Source organism: Schistocerca piceifrons, chromosome 4, assembly GCF_021461385.2.
Source record: "Schistocerca piceifrons isolate TAMUIC-IGC-003096 chromosome 4, iqSchPice1.1, whole genome shotgun sequence".
Classification (NCBI taxonomy): domain Eukaryota; kingdom Metazoa; phylum Arthropoda; class Insecta; order Orthoptera; family Acrididae; genus Schistocerca; species Schistocerca piceifrons.
Genome location: NC_060141.1, coordinates 34,025,259 through 34,051,525, shown reverse-complemented (window position 1 = coordinate 34,051,525; position 26,267 = coordinate 34,025,259). Strand labels below are relative to the sequence as shown.

The 26,267-nt window shown below is 41.8% G+C and overlaps 1 protein-coding gene across 1 annotated transcript in view; it reads left to right on the top strand.

The window, feature by feature from the left end:
• LOC124794644 (autophagy-related protein 2 homolog A) overlaps positions 1-26,267 on the top strand; it is a 496,478-nt gene that overhangs the window by 6,183 nt on the left and 464,028 nt on the right. The window contains exon 2 of the mRNA XM_047258162.1: positions 13,933-14,101. Coding sequence (XP_047114118.1) covers positions 13,933-14,101 — 169 coding nt within the window. The remainder of the gene's footprint in view (positions 1-13,932; positions 14,102-26,267) is intronic.

Below are 26,267 nucleotides of genomic sequence, written 5' to 3'. Positions count from 1 at the left end.
TGGGTCCTTTGTTGTTCTTATTATATATTAATGACTTGCCATTCTATATTCATGAAGAGGCAAAGTTAGTTCTCTTTGCTGATGATACAAGTATAGTAATCACACCTGAGAAACAAGAATTAACTGATGAAATTGTCAATACTGTCTTTCAGAAAATTACTAAGTGGTTCCTTGTAAACGGACTCTCACTGAATTTTGATAAGACACAGTACATACAGTTCCGTACAGTGAATGGTATGACGCCATTAATAAATATACACCTTAATCAGAAGCATATAGCTAAGGTAGAATATTCCAAATTTTTAGGTATGTCCATTGATGAGAGATTAAATTGGAAGAAACACATTGATGAGTTCAGCTACTTATGCAATAAGGGTCATTGCAAATTTTGGTGATAAACATCTTAGTAAATTAGCTTACTACGCCTATTTTCACTCATTGCTTTCATATGGCATCATATTTTGGGGTAATTCATCACTGAGGAATAAAGTATTTATTGCACAAAAGTGTGTAATCAGAATAATAGCTGGAGTCCACCCAAGATCATCCTGCAGACATTTATTTAAGGATCTAGGGATATTCACAGTAGCTTCTCAGTATATATACTCTCTTATGAAATTTGTTATTAACAACCAAACCCAATTCAAAAGTAATAGCAGTGTGCATAACTACAATACTAGGAGAAAGGACGATCTTCACTATTCAAGATTAAATCTAACTTTGGCACAGAAAGGGGTGAATTATACTGGCACTAAAGTCTTTGGTCACTTACCAAATAGTATCAAAAGTCTGACAGATAACCAACAAGTATTTAAGAAGAAATTAAAAGAATTTCTGAATGACAACTCCTTCTACTCCATAGAGGAATTTTTAGACATAAATTAAGAAAAAAAGAAAAAACAAAACAAAAATATTAAAATAATAAAAAAAATAAAAAATAAAGAAAAACAAAAAACACAAAAAAATAAAGTTGTTATATTAACTTAAGTATGTTGTTAAATTAACCTAATTATGTCATGTATTGGAAAATTCGACTCGTTCCACATCATTACGAAATATGGTATTCATGATCCATGGAACTAGTATTAATCTAATCTAATCATTGCTTCCCTCAGTTTCAGTGTTGTCCATGAGTGTCTGGACATTAACCTTGATTCCACTGGCAACTGTTGTGTAAGACCAAAATTTCTTTGAATTTTGCAAGAGTTCTTTCAACAGTATTCTGGTACAATTACTGTTAAAGGCTTCACACATTGCCTTTTAGACAGCTGAATAAATTTTGTTCAAAATCTATCCATTTATAGCCCTGTGGTTTGTTTGCTGTGCAGTAGTCTTCTGTCTCCAGCTGCAGCTATAGAGGATGTTTTCAGAGCCCTAAACATGTAATGGAACATTTCTGAATTGCTTCTGGTGCAGATGAATTTTAACAACAAATAGCAAACTTAACATTGAGCGACTTTCAAAATAAGCTTTAATATCACTAAGAAATTTAAGAAATCATTGATACAGTGAAAAGAGAAGAGTACACACAGTGAAGTCAATAACCAGTTGATGAGGTTTTGTTTTTATAGTAGCACTTTATTTACCACTCCATAAGTTAAAGCCTTACCTGCTGGTCTCCTGCCTCTTCTTTATGGATGCAGCACTCATACGATGGGTGCGCTATGTCAAATCTTCTTGATTTTACAGGTATCTGTGAGATCCTTCAAATATTAGAAGTGATCAACACTGGATTTAAATTGAGATTTCCAGTTTTCCACTGCTCTTAGATATTCTCATTACTTTTAACTTCTTCATGTCATTGTTTTTTCTCTTTCCAGCTGGTAGCCCCTGACAATGCGTGGGTCACTCTGTTGGGGCCTGTGCTGTGTACGAGTATGTGTTCACCATATCTGTTGCAAGGGGACACAGTGAAATAGTTATCCTCACCAGGTAGTGCTTGCTGCACTGAGGCGCTCTCAGATTTGGGGGGGGGGGGGGGGGAGCAATAAGAGTGATAAAAACTCCCATTAAATGTAACTCCATCTTGCAATTATGGGGAGTGGGACTGCGGGTGATCAGTGAATTCTAATAAGAATATTCCAACAGCCATTACTTTTATAGAGTTTTGTTTAGGCTACCAGTTTTGACTCCTCAGTAGGGTCATCTTCAGGCCCTGTAGCATGAACTACAAAAAGCATCCAATCGTACATGTATCTAGCGAGGAACCAGTATGTGTGCCTGGCTTCCATTGAATACTTCACACATGTAACAACAACTGCCATTTTTTACAATAAACTACCACAAGCTTATAGATACAATCCAAAAATATTTCATCCCTTTGCTATACTGTGAGAGGAAAACTGATTTAAGAAGCAAAGAGAAAAATATGCTACCCAATACCTCATCTGTTACTGACCAGGTGACAGATACTCCTTTGTACAAAAAATTGAAGATAAATATGATAAAGTTGTCTAAATAAATAAATTAATTGATATGCAGAACAGTATTAATCAGACCATTATTTCCCAACCAATCACAGGCCCTGTTGTCATGTAATAAGTGTGGTGATATTACAGTCACACTCCCACACTCCAAGAGTCTCAGTATGGTGCAATGGTTAATTATTCATCAAGGCATTATGCCACAAACAGATGATGAATTACAGGCTAACTTAGAAAGACTTGGAGTCCAGTTTGTCCCTTGTGTCTGATGAGGTCCAGACGATAATGGGACATACTGTGGAGCATTCATTCTGGCTTTCAGAGGGTGACTCACTTCAAGAGAATGTGGGGAGATACTGGCCTTTTGATGGATGTCAAACCACATACACCATCCCATATGTAATGTTTTAAATGCATACGGTTGAACAAAATTGTCACTCTGTACAAATGACCCAATCTGTGGAGACAGTGGTCAACCATTACACGAGAACATTCCATGTGGCAAACTGCAGATTTGCGTTAGCTGTGAGGAAGAGCATTCTCCGCACGTACCAACTTGCCGTGTCTTCAAAATATAATGCAGAATAAAAGAATGTGAAACTTTCGACCAATTAACATACTTTGAGGTTCAGAAGAAATAAGAATGCTTACAACTTATACAAATGACAAAAATGTGTTACTGTCCTCCCTGAACGCTAGGCCCATATAGCTTCCCAAGTAAACCTATTCAGTTTAAAGCGGTTCTTCTCCCTGGTATTATCCTATCTACATCTACCTCTAGGTCCTCAGCCTCCCCTCACCAAACAGAACAGTATCTTCCTTAGCAGATCCTTGTTGGGGGGACGCTACCTCCTGCCTCCCAAACAAACTTGATAAACCATCATCACCCCACACCTCAAAAGCAGCTAGTGGCTGGAGCAGGCCTCAGGGAAACAGCTCACAGGATCTTCCATTTATCATCAGTGAAACGCACCCGGACATTTCTCAACTGTAAGCAAAATACCAAAAGAAGGTAACAGAAAGGAGAAAAAGAGAAATCAAATAGAAAGATGGATCTAGTAACCTTGATGGCCCATCATCCCCCCACATCACTTACAGAAATGCAGACTCACGACAGCCCCCACAACAGGTGGTACCAGCTACAATGGCTACTTCTGGCTCCACACTGAACTTACATAATATACTTTGCCTAGAATTTGGTACAGCCCTTTAGGATACACAGTTCCAAGCAGTTATTGTCGCACATTAAAAAGCATATTACAAGAACTGAGCCGACTCTGGGAGTGGGGCTTGCACATTGGTCTGTGAGGCCACTTTTGCTGAACAGAGTCAAAGATTCCATCTAGTTTTCACTGGAAATGGTAGCAGTATAAACACTGATCTTATTCTCTGTAAGACTTATCTCCAGGTGGGGTGGTCACAGACCAACTGATTGCTGATTTGATCTTGCAATTACCTGCTCCTGTAATTCTCTCAGGTGATTTTAATGACCACAATCCTTGTGGAGCAGCTCTAAAATTTCTCAGTGAGGAGATATACAGGAGCAGGTATTTTTCAGTTTTAACCATTGTGTTTACTCTGGGCCTGTCACTCATTTTAGCTCAGCATATGACACCTTCTTGGCTATCGATCTGTCAGCGTGTTGCTCCAGCTCTGTCCTGTTCATTTACAAGGAAGTGCATTATTTTAAGTGACAGTGACCATTTTTCAAACATTGATTCCTTGTCACATCAGTACACATTAGAACACCAACCACTTTTGAACTTCAATAATGCCAATTGAGATAGTTTCACTGTTTCTTCAAATCCTGAACTCCACTCCAAAGGATGGAGTGACATTATCCTCCAACATACCACTACTGCAATATTAAATGTAGCAGAATCAAGTCCCCAGGATCCCACTTTAGAATCTTCAGCTTTATTACAACAACCAAGTAAACGGAAACGTACAACAGCAGTGACTTAACACCAAAATTACACATACATGAAAACATTTAAATAGAGGAAAAGAGATTGTTATAACAAAATCTTGAAGCTGTCTGAGTCAGCAAGTTGAACCTTCACTGAACACAACTGATGCAAGGGGGATTGAGTTGTACAGTCGATGTGAGGCTGTTGCCATGCGGCAAACCCTGCAGCTGGTGATGGCACCAGCTGCAAGTAACCCAGGCACTCTCATTTCGGTCTCTCAGCTGCGATGGAGGTTAACATGGGTGTACGGCCACATCCCAACCCCCCTTTTGGGGATCCGGTGCTGCAGTTGTCAGGAGAAGAAGGGGGGGGGGCAAACAGGCATGGCTTCTGCTGATGATGGACAGGTGTGGCCAAGGAGGCCTCCACCTCCAATGGTAGCCTTTGAGAAGTCGTCATGGTAGGGCTGGACCATCATTGTCTCTGGCCCAACGGGGCATATGGCAAAACGTTACCTGGACAGTGGCAAGCTGGGGATGACTGTTCACTCCGCATGTGGATGGCATTGAAAATGCGCTGTCAGGGGTGACGACGAGGGGGGAAGGGCCGCTTGGTACTCCTGCTGGAGGGTATATCTAGGGAACCACTGTAAAATGTCACCTGCAGCCTCTGTGCATCCAGTGGCCACACGTCAACGTTATTGGCTCCCAACAGCTCCTCAAGTGGTGGTGCCTCTGTGGCATTCAGCCCCTGGATGGAAGAGACATTGCAGACAGACTCCCCAAAGCCATCAGCTGTTGCTGCAGGTGCACTGAGGGTACAGTTGTATCTGAAGGCTGGAGAATGACACCTCTGCAGCGTCAACGCTGTATGTTCGCGAACCGTGCATCACATGTATCATCACTGGCATCCATCCAGGACACGAACCAAAAGTATGCGCGGAGACAGGGGCATCCGTGGCATATTGCATTGTGCGCGAGTGCAGCTTGGGCCACGGCACTGGGCAAATCAGATGCACCCAAGTCCCGGGCTGCTGAGTGTGGAGGACGTCTGCCAGGCTTCTTCCATGCAGTAGTGTGGTCTGGTAGGTGCTGTGAAACTGATGAGTCCGCCTAGCACATTTTCAACTGTGTCTAAAAGATGCATACCGTATGTTCTGCCTCCCCATTTGATTGCAGGTGAAACAGTGTGGACGTGAGGTGGATAATACCACTGCTGGCCATTTTTGAAGACCTGGGTGAGAGCCTGCGTGGTATCTTCCATGGTGGTGGAGTGCATGTGCGGTATATATGGGCAATTGGACAATGTGTTGATCACCTACAATTGCGTAGAATTACCTAAGGGCCTCACATGTTTAATGTGGATGCAGTCCGACGGCTGACTCAGTGTTGGCCATGGAGTAAAAGTTCTTGGCAGTACTGCATACTGCTTGGCACATTGTCGCTCACAGACAATCTTCTTAGTCAATACCAGACCAGTAGGTGAAGTACAGCATGAGGATCTCCATGCAAATCATACCCAGTAGCCTCGGTGTGGGAGAGCTTAGATGCAAGCCTGCAGGACTGGAAGGATGACAGCATGGGGTCACCCAAGTCGGTGCTAAGGAGGAACGTGTTCTGACTACCACCAACCAATGGAGGAGAAGGACCAGACTCTTGATGGGCAGTTGCTGGGCCAACCACTGTATACAAAATCAACAATCTGTCAGAGCACAGCCAGGTGACCTGCTCTACGTGGTGGGTCATTACCAGAAACCTATTCACAGCATGCTCCAAGTGAACATTGATCTGAAAACAGACAGCCTCAGGTTTGTTGAAGGCCAGGTTGGGTCACCTGGGCAAGCATGACAATGCGTCCCCATTACCATCCTGAGTCCTCGATCTATAATGCATCTCATCGTGATATGTACTCAAAAATAAAGTCCAACTCTGGAGTCGTTGCACTGTTCTATGGAAAAGTCGCGAATGGGGTCCTAAGAGTGTTACAATTGGTGTATCGTCAGTGATGAGATGGAATTTGTTGCGATAGATGAAAATGTGGAACTTCCTGACTGTGTTTATGGTGGCTTAAGCTTCCTTTTTCTATCCGAGAATAATTGCATTGAGTGGCTGTCGACATTTTGGAGGTGTACGCGATAGATTGTTCTGAGCTGTCAGTATATCTGTGAGCCAGAACCACCCAACACACTTATTGGGAAGTGTGCATTGCGAGAACGAGCAATTTACCTGGTGTAAAAGTACTGAGGCACAGTGATGTCTTTAGTGGCAGCATTATGTGGCAAAAGCTCTGCAGCAGTCCACAGACCTAATGAAAGGAACACCTTTTTATGCAAACTTGTTCAATGGATGACTGATATACACCTTTTTATGCAAACTTGTTCAATGGATGACTGATATCTGCCACATTAAGTAGAAGTTTGGAAGAAAATGATTCAATTTCTGCAGTTTAGGTTGGTTAACAATCACTATTTTATCATGCAGTGTGAGTTTGATCCTGTCCTCCAACAGGAGGTGGCCCAAATATTAAATTTCTGTCAGAAAAAATTCTTTGATATTTGCAGATTGCACTTGCAAGTTAGTGAACAGAACCCAAAGGCTAGCAAAATAATCCTGCTATGAGTAACCCATGACAAAAATCTGATCAAGACAGCTTGCACAGCAAGAGACATCTTGCAACAACTGTTCTGGAAAATGGTGGGAGTGCTCATGCTGCTGAAGTGAAAATGAGCATAAGGAGAGCAATGAGAGAAGCATTATGTAAAATCAGTAAGTGGGCCAAAATCATCTATTCATTCTCTCAGCGACCACATCAGCGCTGAAATGGAAGATAACAGAGCGAAGGCCGAAATATTGAATTCGGTCTTTCAAAGTTGTTTCACTGTGGAAGATCGTAACACTGTCCCTCCTTTCAGTTGTCATACGAACATCGAAATGACAGATATTGAAATAACCAATCCCAGAATTGAAAAGCAGCTACAGTCGCTTAGTAGGGAAAAGGATTTGGGACCAGATGAGATACCTATAAGTTTCTATAAAGATTATGTGCAAGAACTTGCTCCACTTCTAGCAATAATTTATCATATATCTCTTGAGCAATGAAAGGTGCCTAATGACTGCAAAAAAGCACAGGTCATTCCTATTTTTAAGAAAGGCCGTAAGACAGATCCACACAATTATAGACCTATATCGTTGACATCAATCTGTTGTAGAATTATGGAACATGTTTTATTCTCAAGAATTATGATGTTTTTGGAAAATGAACATATCCTCTATAAAAACCAATATGGATTTCACAAACAGGTATCTTGTGAAACGTGGCTTGCTCTGTTCCTCCATGAGACCCACAAAGTGGCGGACAACAGCGCTCAGGTTGATGCCATGTTCCTGGATTTCAGTAAGCATTTGACGCTGTCCCACATTGCTGTTTAATGAAAAAAATACGAGCTTATGAAGTATCAGAGCAGACTTGCGATAGCACTGAAGACTTTCTTGCAGATAGAACTCAACACGTCACCCTTAATGGAACAAAATTGACAGATGTAAAGGTAGTATCTGGAGTACGACAGGGAAGTGTGATAGCACCGTTGCTGTTCACATTATACAGGATTATTTTAAATGATGTACCCATTTTCAAAACTCCGTATTCATTCAAGTACAAATCCAAAATGAATAAGCTTTATACCACTGAAAAGAGAAAGCCTCATAATGTTTGGTAGCAATTTAATAATTTGTAATTAATTAGTTTGTAATAATTATTTAATAATTAGAAATGTTATAAATGTTCAGTGTGTCACTGTTGGGTGCACGGCAAACATTGACGTGGTAGCCAAATTCGTCCCACACGTGCGACAGCATATCTGCAGCTTCCGAGTGCACCACAGCAGTGATCCAGTTCCGCAGGTCATTCAGTGTGGTTGGTAAAGGCGGGATGTAAACGGCTTCTTTCATGTAACCCCATAAGAAATAGTTGTAGGGTGTGAGATCAGGAGATCTCTGTGACCAGAAGTGCAGAGCCAGGTCCTCAAGACCCCTGCAACCAATACATTGCTGAGAAACGGAGTCATTCAAAAAGCCTCGTACATCATGATGCCAATTGGGTGGAGTTCCATCCTGGGAATCTTCCATAACTTGAGGGAACAGCCATTATTCCAACATGTTCAGGTACATGATTCCCATTGCAGTTCTTTCCGCAAAGAAAAATGGTCCACAAACCTTTGTATGGGATGCGGCAAAGAACACATTGATCTTCGGTGAGTCTCTTTCATGTTGCAATGGTGAATGTGGATTTCCCAAACCCCATATGCGAACATTCTGTCTATTGACATCGCTTCATTGCTAAAAATTACACACTGTAGAAATGCGTCACCCTCCAAATTTCCTAGTACATAACCACAAAATGCGAGATGCTTCTCTTTGCCATTGGGGTTGAGAGCCTGCTTAAGTTGTAATCGGTAGGGCTTGTACAGGAAATGCTGTCCCAGAAATTTCCATACAGTTGGTTGGGGTATTCCAAGTTCTCAACTGGCTCTGTTGGTAGACTTACTGGGAGTGTGCACAAAACCTTCTTGAATCCGCCGGACATCATCTTCTGACACACAGAGATCCAAACTTGCGGCATAGGTCATCCAATGCCTGGAATGGAATGGAGTCAGAAATGAGGTGCACAGTATCTCCAATTTTAACTCCAAAAAACTGTGAATGCATTGAATCCAGAAATGTTTTCAGATGTCACACTGTTGACGGCCAAAAACGTGATCTCCCTTGTGACATGCTGGTACTAAACGTCGATTGTAAACTGGCCTTGAACAGGAATTGGCTGATTGCCATAGCTGACCAAATGATGACTGGCGGAGGAAAGAGAAAGGTGACCCAAGTGATGGTATATTTCAAGATTCATGAGAAATGCAGAGGTGCTGGTGTCAACCTGGGAGCAGGATGGTTGTTGCTGAATTTGCAGCATAATATAAATCGTATTGGGCATATAAAGCTCCCAGCTGTGCATTGGGGAGACAGTATGACCCTCCAGTACTCCACATCTCATCCAAAGCCTAGCTGTGTGGGCAGCCACAACAGACAGATGCCACATGGCCATGCACCTTGCCTGCCAGAGGAGGCAATGACTATAAATGTGTGCCCAGAAACAATCAGGATGTGAGGAATCTGCATCAGGAAAAGCCACAGTCTGATTTTGAGCAGTCCAAACAAGATAAATATGACATGGATTTTAGTTAACAAAGCCTTTGCTGTGAAACTGAACATACTGCCACTGTGTTTGTTCATTTGCAGACTGTGTCACTTTAAAGTCCTGAGTAATAGCCACGATGTTCTCGAATGTAGGAATGTCTAAATGCAACATCTCCCTGTGTGCTTCTCTGATCAAAACAGAACAGTCGACTGTGTGGCATATCAGATGTCACCAAAGGACTGTTTACAATGAGCACAAATAAATCTGGACTTACAACTTAAAACCCAGGAGGTTGGCTACCCATGCTTCATAGGATTGACCAGGCTTCTATTTTCGCTGCTGGAACTCCGTACAGGAAGCCACAATTTGCTTAAGGTAACGAACACTGAGCGACTCCCACATTTGAGAAAATGACAGTGCTACAGGGTCCGTTAATGGAGCAAATTTCTGAATCGACTGAAATGTTTCAGGCACAATTCGAGGCAAGAAAAATGATTTTTGCAAAGTCGAGTCCACTACTTGAAATGCTGGGGAATGCTGCATGCATGAGTCCGAGTCTTCCTGCACCTCTTGGAACTATGAGAAAAGCTGCGGGTGCAGGTGGATGTGCCGAGGTCGGTTGCAGAAGGACCACGACACTCAGCAAAATCGTAACCATCTGATGGAGCAAGTCTACCTGTTGTTACTGTTCAAGTTGGTGCTGCTGCTGCTGTACCAACTGAACCAACATTTGATCTGTTGTGCTTGTAGAACACATGATGATATGAAAACACCCTGTTGTCAAAAACAGCGAAGTGCACAGGATATACAACAGCAGAGACTTAGCACCAGAATTATATGGGCACATGAACACTGAAATAGAGGAAAGAACAGTCCAGGCTGAGTTTAGTAAGGGGCAAAGGTTCGTTACTGCAAAATCGTGGAAGAGTCCTTGTCAGAAAGCAGAACATTCACTGAGCACAACCAGTACAAGAAAGGGCAGGGCAGGGCAACCTCTTAATGTGTGGCTCGATAGCAGCGAAGCGAGCGCTCTCTCGTTTCAGTGCCAGATATGAGGTCTGTGGTTTTGGTGGCAGCGTACGTGGGTGCACAACCACACTCACTGTTAGTAACCTGTACCGTGTTGCAATCATAGAATAGCTGCAGCTGTTAAAAATTGCAGAAGAGCACTCTGGCAACAGAAATGACATCCATTCAGAGAGACACTTATCACCTTCAAAAGACTCTAAGCCCGGGCCCACTACCTAATTAAAAAATGCAAGCAGGGGTGTTTTAGAAATATTTCCAAAGTGTTGTGTCCCATACAGTATCCCCTGAAGCATGGGACAAACTGTGCTGCAGTTATAGTCACCAGTCATGCACGTATCAGGATGGTGTGATTCAATCTGTGACATTGCCATTGTTGCTGAACAACTTGTAATGCACCTTGCCCAAGTCTTAGCATCTGAAAGTAACCTTCTCACCATCCACCTCCATAAAAGATGAGCAGAGAGTATTTGCCTGTATTTTGATTCTCACTCCTCAGAAGCATACAATGACCCATACAACTAATGATGTCCTAAGTTCTTGGGCACAATGCCATGAACTGCACCAAGCCCCTAATTGCATACATGATCAGATTCTATATATTTACCTCTAGAATAAAAATGTCATAATTATGCACTTTTTAATCATACTGTACATGAGGGTGAAAGCATAGTTATCCCAGGTTTAAAGTGAGACTGAATGCTCACACAGTAGACAATCAACCTGTTTGTTTTAAGAGAATAAGTTGGGCAAATGTTTTAAGGGAATAATTTGGGCACATGGTGAACAGACAACTTATTTGGTCATGTGGACTAGGAACTTCTATCTATATTTCAGTGTTGTTTTCATGAGGATGTGTCTACCAACAACCACCTAATTTTCATGGCAGCACCTTTTTTTTACTACTCAGTATAGGTGGGGCTTAGGAGGTGACATCTTGGTTTTTATCTAAAATTTTTAATTTCATCAGCTCCTCCATGTTCAAGTAGATGTGGGTCTCACAGTCTTCCCCAAACACAAGAGAATGGGGCCCCAAATGGTTTCACTCTGAATGTAACACTTTTCCTACTATCAGTTAATGGCCATATAGTCTCACTTCCCTTTTCTATTGATGACTTCTGCATCTATTACAGTTCTCCAAACCTAAGTATTGTAGAATGTCAATTTCAGAGTGCCATAAAGCAAGCCCAGTTTTGGGACCTCATCCATTTAGATTCACTGCTTTCAAAACATGAGTAATGTACTTCTGCATAGCTGAACTGTCCACCCACACCCGGACTTTCTTTACAGAATGAATTTTGCAAAGAAAGTCTGGTTGTGGGTGGACAGTTCAGCGATGCAAAAATGCATAATGGATTACTAATGGTATGAGAAATATACGACTTTGTATGACTGACTTGCTGTGCTAAGTTAGCACGGTTGCCTCATACACACCAGCTGAAACAGAACTGCATGACAAGTCTCAGTGCACAATGCTGCATCAGCAACATTTCTTGAGGCACCAATCACACCACCCTTTTCCACTTTATAAGGTTCTAGTACTATCTTGCTTGTATTTTGGTATCCTGGCATATGGGTTATCAGCCCGATTGGTCCTAAGTCTTTTAGAGACAGTACATCTCTGTGGGATCAGACTCGCAACTGGCACCTGTTGTACTTGCCCATAATTAGTCTCCTGACAGAATTGGGGATAACTCACTCACAAATTTGATGAGCCCAACTGTAACTAACTATGCTGTCCATTTATATAGTATCAATGACCATCAAAATAAACATATTCTCTTCCCAGATAAAATGTCATTACCACTACAATAACACCCTCGATCTGCTGCCTCGATATCAGCCCGTCTTGTATCCATTTTCTCTTAACCGTTTATAACCTTTCTGAAACCTCTCACAAACACCCTGGTGGACTGACCCTTGCCAACTAATTCATCTGGCTCTATCCTTCATCCAAAAGGTATGCTAGATCTGTGTATTCTACAATGACTGTTTCGTTTGATGGTGAATGAATTAGAGTTCAGAATTGATTTATGCATATGGATCATGTATCAAAGACCAAATGGGCTGTGCTGTCACTCATATACACGTGACAATGAACAACACAGTCTACCACAGGGATGTAGTGTATTTACTGCTCAGTTAGTAGTCATTATATTGGCTCTTACATACGTCCAAATCTGCTCACATGAGTCTTTTCTAATTCACAGTGATTTTCTGAGCTGTGTACAAACCATAATTTGCTGCTACGCCTGCCGACACCCCTTAGACCTGACCATTCATTTTCTGTTAGCCCCAAAACATCAAACTGTCAGTCATATTTCTCTGGATCCCTAGCCATGTTGGAATCTCAAGAAATGAACGAGCAGATCATTTGGCCATTGGCCAAGGAGACCAGAATTCGACCCTGACTCACAGAGGAGTGGTTCGCTGTAACTAGCACTAACATGCTACACACCACAAAAGATTCTGCAGCTTCATGGATGCCTGCAGGCAGAATGTTTACTAGAGAATCCACAGTTCTCTGCAGACTCCTCATGAGTGCACTCCACCTTCCTGCAATTGTGCTCTCTCTCTGTCAGTGGCACACACTTTAATAGAGTGCACCACTTTTATAACAATAAGGAAAACACTAATGGTAGCTCACTCATTACACTCAATGTTAATCAGCTACATACCTTATTTACTGCTCCCATTTTATTACATGCTCCAGATGGCCTCTTGCTGTTTCCAATTGGCTTACTTTCTGTCTTACGGTATGTTACATTTCCCTTGTAGCTGGTTTCATACTTCCTTCCGCTTCTTCCATACCGGATGAATATCCTAGTGGTAATCTTCTTTTAACATCTCGTTTCTTATAAAAGAATTGTACCGATTTGATGCTGTAAGGATGGAGAGGTTGATGAACTGGTAAGTAGGTTCCTTAAACCCATCAATCTGATCTAATCTAAATCAGTTAATATACATGCCACGTTGCTCCCTTTATGAAGGACTACTGGGAAGGATAATAAATTTAAATTTGAATAAGTAAAACCTATGGAGCAAATAGTAACTCATTTTTGCTGAAGGTTTCTATAAATGAGTGTACAACTGCAAAGGATTAAGCTTGTAGCTGTGATCTACTGCTTTATCAGCTGCTGATTGAATGCTATGAATCATTCACAGTTATGTCAGCAATTCTGCCCTTTCTTCTCATTTTTGAGTACTTTAATGTATTTGGCCTTGTCAATTAATTATATAATATTGCTTTTTTGTCTAATTTTAATAAGAGGTGGAGGAGAGAGACGAGAGATTAGTTTCTGCTTTCATTTGCTTATTGGCTGTCACACCAAATTACCACATAACATTCTTATATCTTTATGACTGTGAATTACATCCTTGTTTTCTAGGCACTCAATGAACTGGGAGAGCAGCAGAACCTCCCAGTTGAATTTGTTGATGGCTTTGTGGAGCAAATGTCTGTTTCAATCCCATGGTCATCACTTCTCAGCAGTTCAAGCTACGTAGAAGTTTCTGGCTTGGTTCTGACAATTCAGCCAAAACAGCGTGCTGATTCTGGTAAATGGAATAGTTTCTAAAAATTATTGAAGCTTATTATTTGTTTTTATGATCTGCTTACTGTAATCTCAAGTGCAGAATGTTATGTACACAAATAAAATTTCCTTTGCCTGTTAGTGATGTATGAAAGTAGTTCAGTTTTTTTCCAGGTCACATGCCAATGACATTTGCTGCTTTAATGAGTAACAAAAGTGTGTATAATAGAGATATCACAATTACTTTTAGAGTTCTGTACCTCAACTGGTAAAAACAGAACCTTTGTAGGATCTTTCAGGAACGGGTAGAGGTATCAAGTTGAAATCTGTGTCACTTATTAAAGTTTATGGTTCCTAGGTGGTATGAAAGTTAAGCTTTTAAGTCAATGCTATTAAAAGTCTCAGCCATTTGTGTCAGATACAGTCTACTGCCGATTATTAGTGTGTGGATTATCCATTTTGCTGATTATTCGTGCATTAAAAGCAATATGTGCGATGTTTTTCTCTGGCAGATAGCAGTAAATAACCGACATGTGACGCACATTGTTTAAATGACTGCTGTGGACAACAGAGTAAAAGTCTCAGCCTGTTCTGTGTAATCAAAAACAAACTCAGTCTCTGATATTAATCAGCATGTAAGTGTCAACAAAGCAAGTTAAAAGAAATTTGTAAGACAACAGAGAAATTAAAGAAACGTGTTGACTTTAAAACAAAAATCAGAATTAATTGAAGGATTTGAGAGGGGGAAACTGCTGCAAAACTAATTGTAGATTAGCGTACTGGAATGCAGACTTTTCAGGACATTAAAAAGAATAAGCAGAAAATACAGGATTTGGTCAGGAAATGTGATTCTAGTTCTGGACCATTCGCACTAAAAATCATGGTGATGAGATCTACATTTGATGAATTAGATGCTCCCCTTTTGCAATAAATTAGCTAGTGTCATTGTTTAAGGCACAATGTGTGACAAAATAGCGAATTTTTTTTCTAAGACTCTAGGTTTAGAAGGAGAATTGAATGCCTCATTTGAATGGCTAACCAGATTCAACCAATGTCATGGGATTCAAAACTTCTGGGGCAAAGTTTGCGAACTAACCATGCAAAGAAAAGTATTTCTGAAGAAGAGAAATTTGTTAACTTCAACACACAGGTTTAAGTGTTAGGAAGTACACTCCTGGAAATGGAAAAAAGAACACATTGACACCGGTGTGTCAGACCCACCATACTTGCTCCGGACACTGCGAGAGGGCTGTACAAGCAATGATAACACGCACGGCACAGCAGACACACCAGGAACCGCGTTGTTGGCCGTCGAATGGCGCTAGCTGCGCAGCATTTGTGCACCGCCGTCGTCAGTGTCAGCCAGTTTGCCGTGGCATACGGAGCTCCATCGCAGTCTTTAACACTGGTAGCATGCCGCGACAGCGTGGACGTGAACCGTATGTGCAGTTGACGGACTTTGAGCGAGGGCGTATAGTGGGCATGCGGGAGGCCGGGTGGACGTACCGCCGAATTGCTCAACACGTGGGGCGTGAGGTCTCCACAGTACATCGATGTTGTCGCCAGTGGTCGGCAGAAGGTGCACGTGCCCGTCGACCTGGGACCGGACCGCAGCGACGCACGGATGCACACCAAGACCGTAGGATCCTACGCAGTGCCGTAGGGGACCGCACCGCCACTTCCCAGCAAATTAGGGACACTGTTGCTCCTGGGGTATCGGCGAGGACCATTCGCAACCGTCTCCATGAAGCTGGGCTATGGTCCCGCACACCGTTAGGCCGTCTTCCGCTCACACCCCAACATCGTGCAGCCCGCTTCCAGTGGTGTCGCGACAGGCGTGAATGGAGGGACGAATGGAGAAGTGTCGTCTTCAGCGATGAGAGTCGCTTCTGCCTTGGTGCCAGTGATGGTCATATGCGTGTTTGGCGCCGTGCAGGTGAGCGCCACAATCAGGACTGCATACGACCGAGGCACACAGGGCCAACACCCGGCATCATGGTGTGGGGAGCGATCTCCTACACTGGCCGTACACCACTGGTGATCGTCGAGGGGACACTGAATAGTGCACGGTACATCCAAACCGTCATCGAACCCATCGTTCTACCATTCCTAGACCGGCAAGGGAACTTGCTGTTCCAACAGGACAATGCACGTCCGCATGTATCCCGTGCCACCCAACGTGCTCTAGAAAGTGTAAGTCAACTACCCTGGCCAGCAAGATCTCCGGATCTGTCCCCCATTGAGCATGTTTGGGACTGGATGAAGCGTCGTCTCACGCGGTCTGCACGTCCAGCACGAACGCTGGTCCAACTGAGGCGCCAGGTGGAAATGGCATGGCAAGCCGTTCCACAGGACTACATCCAGCATCTCTACGATCGTCTCCATGGGAGAATAGCAGCGTGCATTGCTGCGAAAGGTGGATATACACTGTACTAGTGCCGACATTGTGCATGCTCTGTTGCCTGTGTCTATGTGCCTGTGGTTCTGTCAGTGTGATCATGTGATGTATCTGACCCCAGGAATGTGTCAATAAAGTTTCCCCTTCCTGGGACAATGAATTCACGGTGTTCTTATTTCAATTTCCAGGAGTGTATTTTCTGAAAGTATTTGCATGAAGCATAGCCATGTATGGATGTGAAACATGGACAATGAATAGTTTAGAAAAGAAGAGAATGGAAGCTTTTGAAATGTGGTGGTGCTACAGAAGAATGCCAAAAATTAGATGGATAGATCACATAAATAATGCAGAGGTACTGAGGGTAATTGGTGATAAAAGAAATGTATGGTGCAACCTGATTAGAAGAAGGAATCAGTTGGTAGGACACATTCTGAGACATGAATGGATCACCAATTTTGTCTTGGAGGGGATTGTGGGGGGTAAAAATCCTAGGGGAGACCAAGAGATGAATAACAGTAAGCAGATTCAGAAGTATGTAGATCGCAGTCATTTTTCAAAGATGAAGAGGCTTGCGCAGGATAGAGTAGTGTGGAGAGCTGCATCAAACCAGTCTTTGGATTGAAGACCGCAGCTGTAATAGTGGTAGTAGCAGCAGCAGCAGCAGCAGCAGTAGTAGTAGTAGAAACAACAACAATACTGTGCAAGGAGAGCGGCTAAGTTCAAATGTTGTGGCAGCTGATTCCTTCCTGGAAGAGTTCCAGAAATTTGTGGAAGAAGAGAATTTCACACTGGACCATATTTATAATGGAGATGAAAGTGGCCTGTATTGGAAATGTCTACCAACCAGAAGTCTTTGTTTCAAAGCAAAGTTCGTGCTGCTGGATACAAGTCATCTAAAGAATGCATTACAATTTTGTGTACTGCTAATGCTCTGGGAACAACAAAGTGAAACTAATAGTGATTGAAGAAGAAGAAGAAGAAGAAGAAGAAGAAGAAAGAAACCAACATAGCATTCCAGGGTATCACATCTAAGGATAAAAAAAAAATCATCTTAGTTTTCAATCCGCATCAATTCGAATAAAATTCTTGAGATTTTGATGACTATCTTGACCATTGTTGTCAGGAGTAAAACTACTGACTGGCTCCGGCCTGCTGTGGGCCTGAGTACCATCATGTGGTGCAAGGGGCCAGCACCACATCTGAAACTGCTGCTCCTGTCTCCCTACAAGCATTTAGCATCCGTCGTTGCTTCCTTTCGACATCCAAAGTCCACCCCCCCCCCTCCCCCATGACCTACTCAGTGTATACCCCTGGTCTCTGTTAAAAATTGTTGCAGCTCATTCTAATCTTAGCCACCTCTTTTATAATTGAATCAAAGTGTGTTGATGCATGAGCCAAGACTATTTTGTTTTCAAACTGTATTTTGTGTCCTTTTCCCAGGCAGTGCTCAGCTATGGCCGACTTGTCAAGCTCCCTTTGTTTAATATGTCTTTTGTGCTTGGTGCAATGCTCTGCAACTGTGTGAATTGTCTGACTTATATAGGTGCTGCCACACTTCAAGGGCCACCATAAATACCGGAAACACAAAGAGCTATATTGTCTTTAACGGTGCACAGCATATCTCGTATCTTAGGGGTGGAACAGAATACTGGTCTGAACGCATGTCTCTGCAGTACATGTCCTAACTTGCTGCTCGTTGCCCCACAGCATGACAGGAAAGCCTCTGGCATGGCTGCTTCTGATGATTCACAAGACATCCTTCTACAGTGGCACCTGAAAGTGTTTGAAATATCTCTTTTTGCTATAACCATTCTCTTTGAACATGTATCTCAAGTGCTGCAGTTCAGACTGTTGGTGGTTGTCATTAGAAATAACTTTTGCTCTGTGTGTTACGTGTTCAGGTCTGCTTTCTTTTGTACAGGACGGTGGAAACTATCATCATTCAAATACTGATCAGTGTGCGTTGGTGCCCTGTACACTAATGACCAAGCTGGCCTCCTGCCTTCCACTCAACTAAAATATCCATGAATAGCAGCTTGCCATCCTTCTCTGCCTCAATGGTAAATTTAACTTGGGATGGACACCATTCATGTGACTGATAAACTGTTACATTGTTTTATCACCGTGAGGCCATATCAGGAAGGTGTCATCGATGTACCTTAGGATGTAAGATGGATGCAACACTGCAGAGTTCAGAGCATGCTCCTCAAAGTGCTCCATGAAGAAATTCGTGAATACAGGAGACAGTGGTGAGCCTATCGCTGTGCCACCCGCAATTTCATAATATCTGTTGCAGTACAAGAAGTGCATTGCTGATAGAACGTGAACAACTTGATGATTACAGGTGGATATTATTGGGCCAAAAGATCCAGCAGCAAATTAAGACATGTACTGCAGAGACATGGATTGAGACCAGTGTTTCGATGCGCCTCCAAGATACGAGATATGCTGCACCCTGTGTAAGACGACATGGAGGCATATTAAACAAAGATAGCATGACAAGTTGGCCACATCTGAGCATTGCTTGGAAATTGGACACAAAATACAATTTGATAACTCGCAAGTCTTGGGTCAAGTGTAAACATACTGGCATTCCATTATAAGAGAGACTGCTGAGATTAGGATGAACAGCAACAATTTTAACAGACACCAGGTGTACACACTGAGCAGGGTGTGGGAGCGGGCTTTGGATGTTGAAAGGAAGCAACATCGGATGCTCAGTGCTTGTAGGGAGGTGACAGCACTGGCCCCTTGTGACACCTGCGCCATTCAGTCTCAAAGCAAGCCAGAGCTGCTATGAGCTACCTAACTCACCTTCCACACATATGTCATTTTGCCCTCTCTGATTGACACTGATGGCTGTAATTGTGCTACATAAGCGGAACATATACCAGCCCTAGCAGTCAGTAGTTTTATGCCTGATGACGATGGCGGGGATAGCCATCAAAAGCTCGAGAATTTTACTCAATTTGATGTGGCTTGAAAACTGAGAAAACTTTATTCAGGCATGCCTCCATGAAAGAATTACAGGTCACAGCTAAGGATATCCTGTACATAGTTACGACCAAAAAGAAAAATGTATGGATTGTGAAATTTTCAAAACTGATTGCACACACATTTTGTAAAAGTTCGGCAATTTTTAGAAGAGAGGATTGCCATTGTAGGCTGTTCTATTGCTTGGTAGCACCCCTTCACACCCTTATGAGAGAATGCTTGTATCTAGTGATGGTCTCATCAAAATTAAGTTTTTACTTCCTAAAGTGACTGTCATTATACATCTAATGGACCAAGATTTAGTTAAGTCAGTAAAACGGAGTTACTGGGCTGATCTACTGAAAATGGTAATTGATTAGGATGCTTTGGTGGTGTTCTGGAAGAAGTTGACAGTTCTAGATTCTATTCGTGGGATTTCTGACGTCTGGAGGAAGTCAAGCCACACTCTCTAGTTCATTCAAGGAGGAAAATTCTTTCAGATATAGAAGAAAGTGATATTCAAGGATTCACTGATGAAGAAATAACAGCCACACAAATGATGAATCTGGCAGTGGCTTTAATGCATCTGAAGATGGCAATGAAGAAACCTTGAAAGAGTGAGTGAAAATCAATGCATTTGAACCTGGCTTACATTGTATGAGTGACACACAGAACAGGACAGTAAATATGAAAGTGAGAACAAAGACAGTGACCCTGTCAGTCATTGTACTGCCCTGCAATGTGTTGATACTCTTCTAGATTATATGGACCAGGGGCGTTTCTGTATAATGACGTTATTGTTGCAAGAAAAATTTGAAATGCCCTGTGATTAAGTCATCTCTTCTCTAAGAAGCACACCGTCAGACTATTTTAAGAAACAAAAAGGCTTGCAGTACCAATGTACAGAACTTAGGTAAACTTTTTAACAAAGAATACTTGTATAAGAAACTATCAGCCTCGATTGCAGTAACGAAACCAACCTTTACCTGGGTTTCAGCCCAACTAATTGAGCCTTCTTCAGAAGATAAACCTGATTCTATAATATGCCTGTGAGGGCACGGTCTAGAAATAAAACTAAAACAGCCTGAATAGGCGTAGTCACATTTTAAAAAATGCGGTACATAGGTACTAAGACACCACCAAGGCTTGACTTAAGCTCCGGCGAGCGCCTCGTCTCTATGGACGCCGTGCAGTGGGCCTCGGGAGCTCACGTGAAAAACACACACACACACACACACACACACACACACACACACACACACACACACACACACACAAAAAAACTAGTTTCAGTTGCCTGAGACTGCAGTTGTGTGTGTGTGTGTGTGTGTGTGTGTGTGTGTGTGTGTGTGTGTGTGGTGACGAAGCTCTTAATGGCCGGAAGTTTTAATTGCTTGAGTCTTTTGTTGTGCCTATCTGTGACTCAGTATGTCTGCTATATGGTGAGTAGCAACTTTCCTTTTCATAATACTGTTTAATTCCATCCTGGATTTTCCATTGTTTGATTTTTGCACCAGTAATTGAATTTACATGGTCTAGTCTCCCCATCTGTAACCAGTACATTGCAGTCTGATGTCTGATGGTGATATCTGTAGGGTATATTATGAGTTGCACAGCACAGAACTGCACTGCACTATCACATAGGTGGTACCGAGTGCCCCTGATAGTCTGAGCAAGACACTTCTCTTTCCACCTGACTGATGCCTTTTTTGTAGCTAGGGTCAGTCTGTGCACCCATTTACTGGCTGTAAGGCTTAGTACTGATCTGAAGATGGCGCACTGGTATGTTTGTGTAACTGGTAGAGGCAGTCTGTACTTTCTAGAATTTAACCTCGTCATTTTGTGCTGTATTTTTTTCTGTGTTGCCTGCTGTTAACTCTATGTTCATAGAAATTTAATTTTTCATCTCTGTGTACTCCAAGATAGGTGTCATGATTGCTTGTTTGATGTTTTGTGCCCCCAATCTTTACTGAGGATTTCCTTGTCAACGATATCTTTAGTAGTATGTAGGTTGTTTTACTTTCAGATGCCATGAATTTATTGTTGCTACACCATTGTTTGATAGCATGTCGTGTTCCGCTGGCAGTCTGTTCTAGCTGGTCTCATTGTTTGCAGAGATCATTACTAGTAATTCATCTATGTATATGACAACTCCATCTGTCCTATTTTCTCCATCCACTAAGTGCAGGTGGGCTCTGCCTCTGCAGTTTTCTAGGGGCTGTTGTACAGAGACTGGTGTCTTCAGCTGTATTAATCCAGCAAGCACTGCAGGTCACCAGAGATTGTCAAATACCCCTGCAATGTCTATCATTATGGCCATGGCATATTTGTTTGTTGTGTTCCTGACAATTTGCAGCACTTTGTTGATGGTGACACCTGTAGCTTTTCTGGTGCAGACTCAGACCCGTGGTTCTCAAAACTGCAGGTATCCAGCCCAGCTGTAAGTTGTCATCCAAGCATGGTGCTAGAAATGATCAGTGTGCTAGTCTTTTGAGTGACTCTGAATGGATTATATCTGGCCCAAGTGCTTTTCTGCCCTCAAGTTCTGAGATTGCTAGCTTAATTTCTTCTTGCACACTAGGACAGGTAACTGTAGCAGTGTGATATGAGTAGTGTGCTTCTTCTCAGTGTGTGCCATGTTGGTGTTGGATGTCTGAGCCACTGCTGTCATTGGGGAGCAGTTTATACAGCAAGGATTTCGCTATATTTCTCATCCCCTCATCATCTCGCCATCATCCTGCCTTAGCATTTCCAGAACCACTGGGGATTTTTTTTCTTTTGTAATAATATCTTGTCTGGTTCCCCCAACTGTTTCTTTTTTGTGTTGTTATGAATCTGCATGTGTTGAATAATGTCTGCTTACATAAGTGTTTTGCTTGCCTATACGCATTCAGTCTTGAAACTTCCTGGCAGATTAAAACTGTGTGCTGGACCGAGACTTGAACTCGGGACCTTTGCCTTTCGCGGGCAAGTGCTCTACCAACTGAGCTACCCAAGCACGACTCATGCCCCATCCTCACAGCTTTACTTCTGCCAGTACCTCATCTCCTACCTTCCAAACTTTACAGAAGCTCTCCTGCGAACCTGGCAGAATTAGCACTCCTGAAAGAAAGGACATTCAGTCTTATTCATCTGTCTGTCCATTATGACTCGCTGGAATGGTTTTTGCTTATATCTGGCTTTTTGTTTCAGTGTTGATAGTCCACCTGCCCTTGGTGTGATTGTGTGTTTTGTATCAGATGTCTTTTGTGTGCTCTTTTTAATTTCTGTCAGTATATGAACTTTGCAATCTATCTCTCTATTTATGTTGTTCAGTTCATGTTCATGTAGGGCTTACTCTGATTTGTCCCATTTTGCTTTGTGAAATGGTACGTGTCTGGTTGGTATTGTGTCTGCCCGGTCTTGGCCATGTGTCAGAGTGAATGTTATTGCATTGTAGTTGCTGTTGGTTATGTTATCATGTACTTAAAAGTCTTTTATGTGTGTGACAGCATCATCATGTGTGAGCGTAATGTTGATGTGTGTACCGTCATGTCTCATGTAGTTTGGTGTTTGTCCTATATTTACTACATGAAGTTATGATCCATGTATTGTGTCATCGTTGACCCTTCTCCTATCGTCAGTTCTGTCTGAATTCCATAGGGCAGACCTGGAATTGGTGTCTGCACTTATTACTAATTGCCTGCCTATTGCATAGGTGGCTGTATCTTAAAGTGAATTTGCATAAGATTCTATCCTGTGGCTATATTGTGCATATACGGAGGCAGTCACCCTAATATCCTTACAGTGTTTCACTTACAGCTTGACAAGATGTTGACTGCGAACAGCTTTTATGCCTTTACTAGTTTAGCACCTGCTGCTTCACTCGCATAGATTGTGTGGTCCGCACAGATTTTTTGTTTTTCTTTAATCGAATTTGTATGTTGTTTCATCCATTGCTGGTGTGTAAACCTAAAACTCTAAAAAAAGGTTAGTGACCCTTCACATGGCTGCCAGTCTTTACATAATTAACCCTTTAACTGCTCTGGACGTGGTAACGTGCGTGCCTTTGTATCTGTCCCTGTGTGCTCTGAACTGGTGGTGCACGTAAACGCATTCAGAGCACACAGGGATAGGTACAGAGGTGCGCGTGTTAACATGTCCACAGCAATTAAAGGGTTAAAATGACCCAACTGGTTCAATTTAATTTTGTATAGTGAGTTATAAAAAGAGAGAGATAGCCAGTTACGTGGTTCTTTAGTCATTACGCCAATCTTACTCCTGGTACTGAGTTCTTCCATCTCAAACCGATATTGCTGTAGATGGAATTGCACTTACACGTGGTTTCTATTTTGTTATAAGTAGAGACCGGATTATATGCATTTGCATATTTGCCCCCTTTTCACCAGTTTTTGCATATGAAGGTGATTTGAAAAGTTCTTGGAATGGAACAGAAAAAAAACCTTACATCACTGAAACTTTTTTTATTTTTCAATGTAGTATCCTTGTAGATTAATGCACTTGGTCCATTGATGTTTCAGTGCCTTGATCCCATCTCAAAAATGAGTTTCCTCCAGGCCTGCAAAATAATTGTCAACTCTGGCTATCAATTCTTTGTTTGAAGTAAATCTTCGTCCACCAAGAAAAATTTTCAGTTTTGGGAAGAGGTGGAAGTCTGATGGAGACATACCAGGTGAATAATGCGGGTGTCGCAACAATTCATACCTTAGTTCGTTTAATTTTGCCATGGTGGCAGCAATGTGTGAGTGTGCATCAAGATTCGTGGCACCCATTTTGCAGATAATTTTTTTATTTCTAATTCTTCAGTTAAAATGTGATATACCCTTTCAGATGACATCTGGCAAGTGTAAGCAATTTCCCGCGCTTATAGTCACACGTTCATTGTTTCAGTTTAGCTTTCTATTTATCTATTTAATTATACACAGTTGAATATGTTTACGATGTGTAGTGTGAAACGTATTGTGCGCTATGGTGTCCAAAAAAAAAAAAAAAAAAAAAAAAAAAAAAAAAAAAAAAAAAGAAGTTTCGTGTGTAGCTGACCATCCTGAAACATTTACGTGTGACGGAATTGTTTTATACTGTAGAGTTTGCGAGAAAAATGTTTCATGGAAAAAAAGTTTCAAATATAGACCAGCATGTCAAGCAAGTCTTCGTATTGAAGGAATGCAGAAGAAAGGACCATGAAAACAACTTCTGATAACAGCAAGATGCAATAATAGGAATTTGTCCAAAGGTAACCAAAAAAGTCGGTTTAACAGGGATCTTTGTGAAGCGTTCATTGCAAGCATTAAAGGCTTCCTGTGCAAGTATTGCTTAAATCAAAATATATGAGATGAATCAACATTGCATAAAAATTACATACTGACAATTTACATAAATGTTCTGGAAGAATACGCAATGAACTCGAGGACAGCATAATCAGGATTCCAGTTGATGAAACTACAGAGACTTGTGGCCTTTACATTGTAAATTTAATTGTTGGTGCTTTAAAAGAAGAGCGTTCTTCTTCCTATTTAGCGGTGTGCAAAGCACTTGAAAAAGTAAATCAATCTACGCTCGCCAGATTTGTGAATGAGGGTATTACAAAAATATTTCCAGAATTTTCTGCAGATGAAAGGGTATTTGTGTTTATTTCAGATGCTGCTCCCTATATTATCACAGCAGGAAAACTCCTCTGAGCATTTTTTATCTCAATTTGATTCATGTGACATGCATTGCTCATGGAGTAAATCACCTTGCTGAAGAAGTATGTTCAACGTTTGTGAATGTAAATAAACTGATTTCCCCCACAAAGAAAATGTTTCTAAAGGCTTCTGCTCGTATCAAGACCTACAAAGAAAAACTACCAAATGTGCCTTTACCTCCCGAACCAGTGGTAACTCATTGGAGTACGTGGGTCGAAGCTGTGTTGTTTAACGTTGAACATTTCGAGGCCAATGGAGGCGTAGCAAACAACTTTGGTAGTGCAGAGGCTTTGCAGTTTGGCAGTGCAAGAAAGGTTTTAAGGATTCCAGTATTAAAAACGACATTGCTGTGATTAGCACTCATTTTTTTCCATATACCTGCAAGTATTGAAAAGCTTGAAACTCAAGGTTTGGCGTTGAATGAATCTGTTCAGTTTATGAATAAAATTATTCTAGTGAACACCTCATTGCCAGAGGTATCCCCTAAAAAACTTAAAGAAAAGTTTGAAAACATTTTAAGCAATAAACCAGACTTTGAACCCTTTTGCCAAATTGAAAGTTTTATTAATGGGCCGGGCAAACTTTTACCAGAAACAATAAGTGCCAACATAGCATCCATATTCAAATTCTGCCCAGTTACCTCAGTTGATGTAGAACGCTCCTTTTGTGCTAATAGAAATGTTTTGAGAGATCGAAGACACAATCTTACTACCGAACATTTGGAACAGTACTTGGTTGTTTATGTTTACAATAGTAGAAAAATGTAAATGATGCTTTGGTCCAATATTATTAATTAAAAGTTAATGCTGTTCAAAAAAATTCATGATTGTATGTTGATTTTTAATATGTTTCGGAGTATTTATGAGCGTACCCCTCTGTGTTCGATATATCTCGAAGTTGGTCCAGTACATATCAATTATTTTGCCGCAACTCACTCGTATCGCGTCCGCTTGTTACCGACAACAATAGCAAGGAAGGAACATTTCTTGAAACATGGCATGTGTCCCCATTTTGCAGATTTCAATACTCCCAGACAGGCCTCTTTCCTAACCTCTACCAGAAAGTATTCAAAAAATTATATCAGCATTCTAAATTTTTTGCGTGCCCGGTGCTCCTCCTCGTAACTGATAGTCACA